Raw genomic sequence first — 10,003 nt, forward strand, 5'->3', positions numbered from 1 at the left:
GATGATGCCTCTCTGCTGATCATCAACCGATACTGGAATCAGGTTGGTAACAGCTTTTGTTACTTTATATACACTGTTTTCTTGTCTCTGCTGTACCACTGCATTTCCTTTGTTCACATCCATTCTTTCTCTTGCATTGCCTGTCCCATCATTCAGTTTGATGAAAATATCCGCATCATCCTTAAACGCTTCGACCTGGACCAAGGTCTTGGAGACTTTTTGTCTGAAAGAAAAGCACTGGTGGTGCCAGAACCTGAACCAGACTCTGACAGTAATCAGGAGCGCAAAGATGAAAGAGAACGAGGTGAGGCATCTGTCTGGGGACAGTGGGAAAGATGGATTTCTGCTATGGACAATGCTGAGGTCTGTTTCAAAAGGCTGATGGAGACTTTTATTGTGGTTGTAAAGATCAGTGATATGCTACCTTCTAGAACACATTTACTTCTTTTCATTTCTTTATGTTTCCAGGGGAAGGACTGGAACCAGCCTTCTCCTTCCTGGCCACTCTAGCCAGCAGTACCAGTGAGGAGATAGAATCTCAGCTGCAGGAGCGTGTGGAGTCCTCCCGCCGAGCTGTTGCCCAGATTGTGACAATGTATGACAAGCTGCAGGAGAAGGTGGATGTGCTGTCTCACAAGCTGAATAGTGGAGGTATGACCAAGGTAGCAGGTATTCAAGAATGCTTACCTGCCCCCCTCTCCCTCCTTAGACCTGATCCTGCATTGTAGACATTAAGGTCTAGTCCTTCTCATGTACATTTGTTTTCCAGAATGAATCTGTTTGGCTTTCCAAACTCTTGTTACCAAAACCTCTACTAAAGGACCATGTACCAGAAGTGTATTGTAGCTACTTCTGTACTTGAATGCTGAGCATGTTGGGCTCTGCTCAGCATGTTGGGCTAAGAAGCAGCTGTTTCTGCCAGTACTGTGTTCATGTGCCTGAGAAGTCAGAGAGCACAGTTGAACCTTATCAGCCAGCTGTCCTCAGCCACCACATAAAAGGCTTCATGTTTACAAGTAAAAGTGAAATCAGCATTGCAAACTGATGGTGGGCTCCTTCTCCTTTGCAGTTTAGTAGAACGTGTAGGAATAACCAACAGCTCAGTTTCCACTGAGTCCTGAGAAAAATGGTGCCCATCTAATAGCATGCGGTACTTAGTGTATCTGCCAGTTTTGAATGTAACAGAGTTCTGCAGAGAAAGCCAAATGATCAGCGTCTAAAAATTAATGTAGCAGATTCTTTACACTCTGATGACTATTGAAAAAACTTCATTAGCTTAAGGTTAGCATTTTAATCTTTTGAACAAAACTTTGGATGGAATATGAGCTCATGCTTGGTGTGCCTTCTGTGTGCTCTGACCGTCTCGTGTTGCTGTAGGGAGGTGTTGCTGTGCCTGGCTAGCAGTCATAAACTGTAGTAGCTTTGACGTTGTTGCCATGTGAGCCTGTCCTCAGGTGCTCTAGTTTCCCTTGTCACCGCGGTGATGTGGTTGTCACTTGGTATCACCTGTTGTAGAGTTTTATGCATGAATTTGGACAGCATTCAGGTGTCCCTGAATTCCAAGGGCATGCTCTGGGTTGCTGGTCCAGACAAAGCTAAAGTAATCCCTGGTGTGAGGGGATGGTCCTCATGCCAGGTGTGTGCAGCACTGTTAAACTGCAGAGCGTTTTGCTCAGGGAGTGCAAGTCAAAGCTCTCTGTGGATGGAGGTCAGGCCCTCAGGAAGCCTGAGGCAGAGGTACCCTTGTGGGAGAGGTAGGGTAAACTGATGTTAAACCCAGAAATCTCCTTTTCTGTTTTCTTATTTCTTTGTCTGCTGTTCAGGGATTAAAATCAGTGTTCCTTGATTTCCATTAATTTTTTTTTCTTTGTGTCTATACAAATACCTTTCAGATATTTCACTGATGGAAGAAGCAGTAGTAGAGTTGAATTCCTACCTGTCACATGAGAATGGACGGCTGCAGGAACTGGTTGATGTTCTTCAGGAGAAGCACAGAGTCATGTCTCAGGAGGTATAAAAATGAGAGAGAAAGAAATCTGCTTTGGGGTCCTGCTTAGTAGCATAATTTTTTGTTACCATAGTTTGGAAAGCAGCTTATTTCCTTGGAGAGGCACAGGAGCAGCATGGTACAAAAGTTATGAAAGTAATGTTGTTGTAGAGAGGTGTACATAGATTTTCTGTATAAATCAGTATGTTTTGCTTGTTACATGACTAAAGGAAAGGAAATAAGCAAGTCAGTGAGTTTAATGGATTTAACTTCAAAAGAAAAGGGAACAGCAGAGGAACTGGGGGCAAGTGATGCTAAGGGGGCTGTGTAGACACCTGGAACAGTCTAGCTGGCATCCCTGTCAGTCTGAATTCCTTGGTTTCTCTGTGTTGTTTGACAGTTACAAGATGATCCCACTTATTAAGGGATTCACATTAGCAGGATTTGTTTGAGAGATTTCAGTTCATTTAAAAATTGTGTTAATGGTGGTCTTGCTCAGTGTTAGACCTCTGAGCACTTAGGTGCTCTGTAGAGTAGATGGAAATAGGAATTGAAAATATTAAAATCAAAGAAGTCTTTGAATAAGCTGAGGTGGCTGTCTCTGTATTCTGCCAGATATTAGCAGTTTCCTGCTCTTTCTTAATTTTCAGTTTTATCGTGTTTTTCTTGCTGTCTTGGGTTTTGCCCAGTGTAAAATTAAGGACAGTTCATGGAATAATCTGTCACTACAGCAAAAGATGAGAAGCGCGTGGTGGATAAGAGAAAAATGACTCCTGAGCAGCCTCAGGGAAAGTTGATTCTATGCAATGTGTTGGCTGAAGCACTCCTTTGATTGCAGTTCTCCAAGCTGCAAGAGAGGGTGGAGACAGCAGAATCCCGGATGTCTGTCCTGGAGACAATGATTGATGACCTTCAGTGGGATATTGACAAGATCCGCAAGAGGGAGCAGAGGCTCAACCGCCACCTGGCCGACGTCCTGGAACGAGTAAGCTCTGCCTTGCTGGCCAGGAAACCTGGGAGGTGGGGCTGGTGTTGGATGGGTGTGTGACATCCTCTCTAGGATTTGGCTGGGAGAGCTGAGAACCTGCAGTGTATCTTCTTTGGTCTTGGATCTGCTGCATCACTCTTGTCAGTATTTCACTGAGTCATGAGGAAATCTCTTGCATTTTTTGCAGGTAAATTCCAAAGGCTACAAGGTGTATGGAGCTGGGAGCAGCCTTTATGGGGGAACAATCACCATTAATGCTCGCAAGGTAATGTCAGCTTGGTTGTGGGCAAGGGGAGGAATAAAGACAAGGAGAATAAGGGCCACAATTTGAGCAGAATTTAGATACTTAATTTAGATAATTTTAGATCCTGTGCCACAAAGCTGGGTGACTCTGGGCAAGCCAGACATTTTGTCTGTGTATGAGTTTCCTGCTCGTGAAACATCTGGTGGAAATAGACTCTGTTTCACTTGGTCACATTACCTGACTGCTCAGTCTGTAATTGCTGTTACTGCATGAACAGATAATTCATTAGGACACTCAGGAGAAACATTAACAGTGGGATTTACAAGCAGTTTATCCCAACAGTTTGAGGAGATGAATGCAGAGCTGGAAGAGAATAAAGAGCTTGCTGGGAATCGCCTTAATGAATTGGAGGAATTACGTCAGGATCTTGAGGAAGTAACAACACAAAATGAAAAGCTCAAGGTGAGACATCTGTAGCTATGTGAGGATGAAGGTGTTCTGAGGTGCCCTCAGCTTTGCAGTGCTGTGTCTGCAGAAAAGCTCGTTAGCAGTGCCTGTTCTGAGCCTGCTCTTTAGCTGTGTTACAGTTCGCTCCAGGTACAATTCAGCGAGTCTGTGGCTCCACTTGCTGTTCAGTGTGTGACACCATGTGGCCACCATTGGAAATTGTAATGGTTTCCTGCCCGTGACCCGTTCTGATCTTTCAGTCTGTTGTTTTGACTATGTCTGGTTAAAACTGTTTTCACCTCTTTACAAGTAGTGATCCCTCTTCCACCTTGCCCACGCCCTGTGCAAGTGGAGCCAAGGAACAGAAACAATGAGGGAACTTATGTGGGGAGAGAAGCTCTTGAAAGAGTGAGTGAATTTGTCTTTCCCAGTGTGGGGGATAGATAGGTAGAAAACAGCCTATGAGTTTGTGATGTTTTAAGGGTGGTGATGTTTTAAATGCAAGAAGCTGTGACTCTGTTGTAGAGAAGTGTATGATGGAGAGAGTAATCCAAATGTCATTGTAGTGGTCAGTGCCAGCTATAAGTAACATATGTCTGGAGAACCTAAATTTCAGAGATCTGATGGTGGAAACTGTCTTGTGGCAGCTCTGAATTCTGTTTATCCATATGAGTTTGTTTAGAGAGAAACGTTCTTTAGCTTACAACTTTTTTCCCCCTAATTACTTCTAAGCTGAATACATGTATATATGTGTATGTTCTCTGCCGCTAGTCACGATTGCTAACTTTTTTCTAGGAATTCAGTTCTGGGGATTTTTTTCATTTCACTTGCTCCCAGTCATTATGTCTTACTGGTAGAAGCCTAACAACACCTACTTGCATGTGCATTTTCTTTGTTCTCTCATACTTTTCTATGTGTCCGTCTTTATTGATCTGGTTGATTACAATTTTTTATGTTTTCCAAGTTCATATCTTTGAGTGAAGCTATTTCAGGACCAAGAGTCAAAAACTTGCATGATATGGTTGTGCAAAAGAAGCAGCCTAGTGCATGCAGAGACCACAGAGACTTTTTAAAATCGGTACTGAAGCATATCACTTGGATCTACTTCACAGCAGTGCTATTGAAGTTCTCCTTTTGTCTTCGCTTGTGGCAGCGTGAGTCACTGTTCTCTTGTCTTGGGACAGAGACCAAAGGCAAGGGGATAATATTCCTTTTTGTGGCCTTTTCTTGTGTCACAACTAGGTTGAGCTGCGACGAGCAGTGGAAGAGGCTGTGAAGGAGACCCCAGAGTATCGCTGCATGCAGTCCCAGTTTTCTGTTTTGTACAACGAGAGTCTCCAGCTGAAGGTGCACCTTGACGAGGCCCGCACACTGCTCCACAGCACCCGGGCCACACACCAGCGCCAGGTTGAACTGATCGAGGTAACACCTCTGCTTCATCAGCCTGGGAACTCTGTCGTGCCACTGACCGTCACTGCTGGATCTGTGTGTCTCTGCGGGTGCTCAGGAAATTTATGTTTCTGGCAATAATTCAGGCTCTTGTGGTACCTTATACTGGTGAGGTGAGAGATACTTGAGGTTCAAAGCACCAAGTTCTGCTTCCTTTTTGTTCCTCAGAGGGATGAGGTCAGCCTTCACAAGAAGCTACGCACTGAGGTGATTCAGCTGGAGGACACCCTGGCACAAGTCCGCAAAGAATATGAGATGTTGAGGATAGAGTTTGAACAGACACTTGCTGCCAATGAGCAAGCAGGTATGTTGTTGTGCTGTGCCTAAAGACAAACACCACCTGCCCACCAATGCCCATTAGGGGCTACAGTGCACTAGAACACCTGGCTTGATTATTTGTTACTGTTAAATACCTTTTCTGGCAGATCTCTTAATCTCAAAAAACAAAGCTCTTCACCTGTTTTACTGGTGAGGCCAGTTCCATGTTGTCTGACTACGTTCTTGATGCTGCATAATAAATACACTTTGAGATAGATAGATAGATAGATAGATAGATAGATAGATAGATAGATAGATAGATAGATAGAAAAAATAATTTTGGTTTATGACAGGATATTTTGCATTATTAAAGATTACTTGTGAGGGCAGATTCATTTACAGGTCTGTAAGGACAATCTAGATAGCAAAGCAGTAATTCTTAAATTCTATCAGAGGAAGCAAATTACTTCTTTAGTAGCATTTAAAACAGATTTCTTTTGTAACATGACACATTTCCAATGGGATCATGGGCATAAAAATAATGTTAAGTGAAAACTTAGGACTGTTAATTTGCAAGGACTTATGGTTGCATATAAAACTGGCATAATTCTTTTCTGCAAGTGTTCTGTGTTGCTCTGTTGTGTGGCAGAATGGTAAGAGTCTTACTTTGTTCTCTGTCATTGTCATTTAGCTTGTTCTCCGTTTCCATGAAAGTCCCCAAGAAGGCGGACAGAAACACTGTGGTTTGTTACAGAGGTATTTCTGTTTTTGCAGGTCCAATTAATCGGGAGATGCGTCACCTCATCAGCAGCCTCCAGAATCACAACCACCAGCTGAAGGGAGAGGTGTTGAGATACAAGCGCAAACTGAGAGAGGCCCAGTCTGACCTGAGCAAGGTAACACAGCAGAAATGCCAGAAAAGAGGGGGAAGTGCTTAGGGGAAGGGGGAATGCTGTATCAATGCTGTATCAACTGATCCCATGTATCTATCTTTCTGATACAGCGTTCAGGATGCAGTGAAATTTTCTGTGGTGCTCTGTACTTCACTGCTGCCTTTGACCAAATGAATATTCTTCCTTTGTAGCTGTGTAGTGTTCCATGAAAGAGGGCATGGAAGCATAGGTCTGGGAAGACAAAGGAGAGGGGGGTAAGGAAGACTCCTGGCTAAGAACTTAAACGTTTGTTTTCTTGGTCATCTCTCTTGCTGTTCCACACCAGATCCGCTCTCGCAGTGGCAGTGCTCTCCTCCAGACCCAGTCCAGCACTGAAGACACAAAGGAGGAACCTGCAGAGATCAAGCAGGAGCCTGATGATCCTTCTGCCCAAGTGTCTGTTCCCAAGGCTGCTTCTGAAGATGTTCATGAAATGAAGGCCAGGCGAGATGAAGAGGAACGGGAGCGGGAGAGACGAGAAAGGGAGAGGGAACGAGAGAAGGAGAAAGAGAGAGAACGAGAAAAAGAGAAAGAGAAGGAAAAGGAAAGAGAGCGGGAAAAGCAGAAGCAGAAGGAATCAGAGAAGGAGAGAGAGTTGAAAGAGAAGGAGAAAGGGAAGCATGAAGAGGGAAGAAAGAAGGAGGCTGAAGTGATCAAGCAGCTGAAGGCTGAGCTCAAGTAAGAGTTGTTGTCTCTCCCTTTCCTGTGGGAGCAGTGCCCAAGCCTGGGGTGTTTGCATGTTCTTGTTGTTACGGGATCAGCATCATTGAAGTTTGGAGCCAAGAGAGTTTCTTGACACCTTCTGTATCTGATTGTGATGTCGTCAATGTAGAAATGTTTTTCCTACAATAGCCTAGAGCATGAGTTACCAAACCAGGTATTTCATGGTCAAGTAATGTTTATTTGTTGCTGTCATAACAATAGCATAGAAGTTCACACAGGAGTGTTCCCACTCCTTGAGGGTTCTCAAAGCAGAGGTGGATAGGTTGTAGCTTATTGTTAGTATATATATTTCATCTCCACCTCACTTCAACCCATGTGCCTGAACATGTTTCTTTTCCAGCCTATACTCAACTGCTGTTTTATGTTACCAGCATAAGATGAGCAAAGGATGACTCCATATCCATGTGGGTGATAGAGAGAATATTGCCAGGCTCTCATGCTGGCTGTGTAACAGTGTGGCTTTGCTGCTGTGTTCTCACAGTGGTCTGTCTCCCTTTCTCCAGGAAGGCCCAGGAGAGCCAGAAGGAGATGAAACTGTTGCTAGATATGTACCGATCAGCCCCCAAAGAGCAGAGGGACAAAGTCCAGCTGATGGCAGCTGAGAAGAAGGCAAAAGCTGAGGTATTTCTAATTACTCTTCTTTTTTCTTTTTAATCTGTTAAACTTCTTTTCAGATACTCTGCAGCAGAACTGTGTTGTTTCTCTCCTGAGATCTGAGGATTGTTTGTCTTCTCAGCTTTGTCACTTAGGGATTGGAATGGTCTGGAATAAACAAGGACTGGTTGCTAGTGCAGGCACACACACACACAACAATCTCTAGGTTCATAAGCACTGACCCATTTGCAGATCCCTTAAGTACCAGCATGTCCCTCTGTTTGGGACCCCTGTGGTTCCAAGCCCCTCTTACCTTCTTCACAAGCAGGTCTCACCTATAGGCAGCACTTACTCTGTACAGCACACATACATGGGGTAAAGAGTTAGGTTACGTGGGGATACTTAAGAAAATGTGTAATAAAAAGAAGATAGAACAGGACAGGCTGTGATGATCAGCAAGGCTGAGCCAGACAAATGTGTACTGACTGCCCATATTTTCCATGGGACTGGCTCCTTTTATACTCTTCTCTGTCTAACTCCAGTTTGTTCATCCTTGATCTCCATTTCCCTGCATATTGCTTCTGGATTTGAACAGCTCTTGATTCCCACAGCCCTCCCAGTTCAGGAACCATTCCTGTTTTACAATGTCATCAGTTTCAAAGTCCAAGCTGATCTTCCTGGAAGTGGTTCCTGTGCTTTCTTGGAATCCTATCAGCTGTTGTGACCAGAGAGGTTTTCTTCCTCTCTTTGTGTTTATGTTGTCAGGTTTGTGTCTCTGTATATTTTGTTCTGGTTTTCTCTTTCTCCCACACTCAGATATTCCACACTTGATGGAATAAGCGTTTTCACAGTCCTATGTTAAATGTTTTCATCATTTAATGTGACTGACCAGGTTTCATTCTCATCACTACCTCCCTTACCATTTTTCTGCCAAGTTTGCATCTCTGTATGTTTTATTTTACCTCCTCTTTTTCCTATCATCTTCTTGTGTGGAAACAGGTTCTTGACCAGATGCCCTTAAAGGAGCAGTTGCTCTCTGTCCACATATCCATACATGTACAGTTGCAGGAGATTGATGTTCCTACTCTGATAAAAGATGCTGTGAAATTTTCAAAGGTGTGGAAGTTAAGATCTTGGGCTTACAGCCCATCTCAGTGGCACATCTGCCTGTAATACTCTGTCAAAATGACAGGGGGGGTTTTTTGCCATGCTTTGACGGCAGTCCTGAGTGTTTCAGAGATTTTTGGGGAAAATAGGCTCAACAAATAACAATGCTCAGGGCACATCCTTATGTTTATATCATTTCTGGTTGGTTCTTGTAGCTCGAAGAACTAAGGCAGAGGGTAAAAGAATTGGAAGACAAGGAAAAAAAGGAGAGTAAAAAGATGGCTGATGAGGATGCCCTCCGCAAGATCCGAGCAGTGGAGGAACAGATTGAATATTTACAGAAGAAACTTGCTATGGCTAAGCAGGTGAGAAGTTTCTGATGAGTTCTCTTTTGGCTGGAGCAACTATGAGGGAGCTACTTTCAGATTGCCTCCAGGAAGAGAAGGAATTTATATCTGGATGTTTGTATTTGTCATCATTTGTATATGTATATATGTGCCACAGCAGCTGGGATGGCAGGAGTGCTGTGACCTTCCTGAATAGGACAGCTCTCAGAGGCACTGGCACGTCCCTCTCCTGGCCCAGCAAGTGGTGTCTGGCTCAGCAGAAGCTTCTCCCAGGCAACACAGGGAAGAAAGTACTGGAGCTCTGGCTAGTGATTCCACAGCGAAATCACCCTTTATTAGAGCAGGATCCTCTGTGAAAGGAACCAGCAGAGAAGCTCTCTGAACTGGGGAAAAACCAGGGTAGATATAGGGAAGGCGAGGGGCAAGGAGGTACCAGTAACCAATGGGATGCAGGCACAGGGGCAGACAGTAAAGGGAAGAACCAGTGGTGAACCAGGGGTTAACATAGTGTCTGGGGGAGAAATTTTGCTCTCTGTAACGACAGGGTCTGTGGATTATGGATGAGTTCTCCAAGGGAGTGTAGCAAGCTCCCTGTTGGCCGGTTCTTTGGCCTCCACATATATGTATCATCATTTATATCTGGATGTATATTTATATCTGGCTGGAAATGGGAGTTTGGTCCTTGATTACCAAAAGGAAAGAAAACAAGCAAAAGAACCACCAACAAATTAGCCCCCTCAAACCTCAGCTCTGGGGTATTACAGGCAGGCCATGGTACGAAATGTTTAATAACAATTAGCATTAAATAAACAATTAAACATGTGGCCTTGGTGAAGCACACAGAGGAGAATTGGCTTTATCAGCTGTCGTTCCGATTGGGAACGGCTGGAAAGAACGACACAGACTCTCGAGGAGTCAGAACAAGAG

At 44.1% G+C, this 10,003-nt stretch overlaps 1 protein-coding gene across 1 annotated transcript in view; it reads left to right on the forward strand.

Annotated features, from left to right (window-relative positions):
- The window catches only part of RNF20 (ring finger protein 20), a 22,836-nt gene that overhangs the window by 3,821 nt on the left and 9,012 nt on the right, over window positions 1-10,003 (forward strand). Inside the window, exons 4-16 of the mRNA XM_015652219.3 lie at window positions 1-42; window positions 157-304; window positions 469-651; window positions 1,893-2,011; window positions 2,826-2,972; window positions 3,163-3,240; window positions 3,562-3,681; window positions 4,909-5,088; window positions 5,284-5,419; window positions 6,148-6,269; window positions 6,592-6,983; window positions 7,532-7,649; window positions 8,945-9,094. Coding sequence (XP_015507705.1) covers window positions 1-42; window positions 157-304; window positions 469-651; window positions 1,893-2,011; window positions 2,826-2,972; window positions 3,163-3,240; window positions 3,562-3,681; window positions 4,909-5,088; window positions 5,284-5,419; window positions 6,148-6,269; window positions 6,592-6,983; window positions 7,532-7,649; window positions 8,945-9,094 — 1,935 coding nt within the window. The remainder of the gene's footprint in view (window positions 43-156; window positions 305-468; window positions 652-1,892; window positions 2,012-2,825; window positions 2,973-3,162; window positions 3,241-3,561; window positions 3,682-4,908; window positions 5,089-5,283; window positions 5,420-6,147; window positions 6,270-6,591; window positions 6,984-7,531; window positions 7,650-8,944; window positions 9,095-10,003) is intronic.

The sequence above is a fragment of the Parus major genome, chromosome Z (genome assembly GCF_001522545.3).
Source record: "Parus major isolate Abel chromosome Z, Parus_major1.1, whole genome shotgun sequence".
Lineage (NCBI taxonomy): Eukaryota > Metazoa > Chordata > Aves > Passeriformes > Paridae > Parus > Parus major.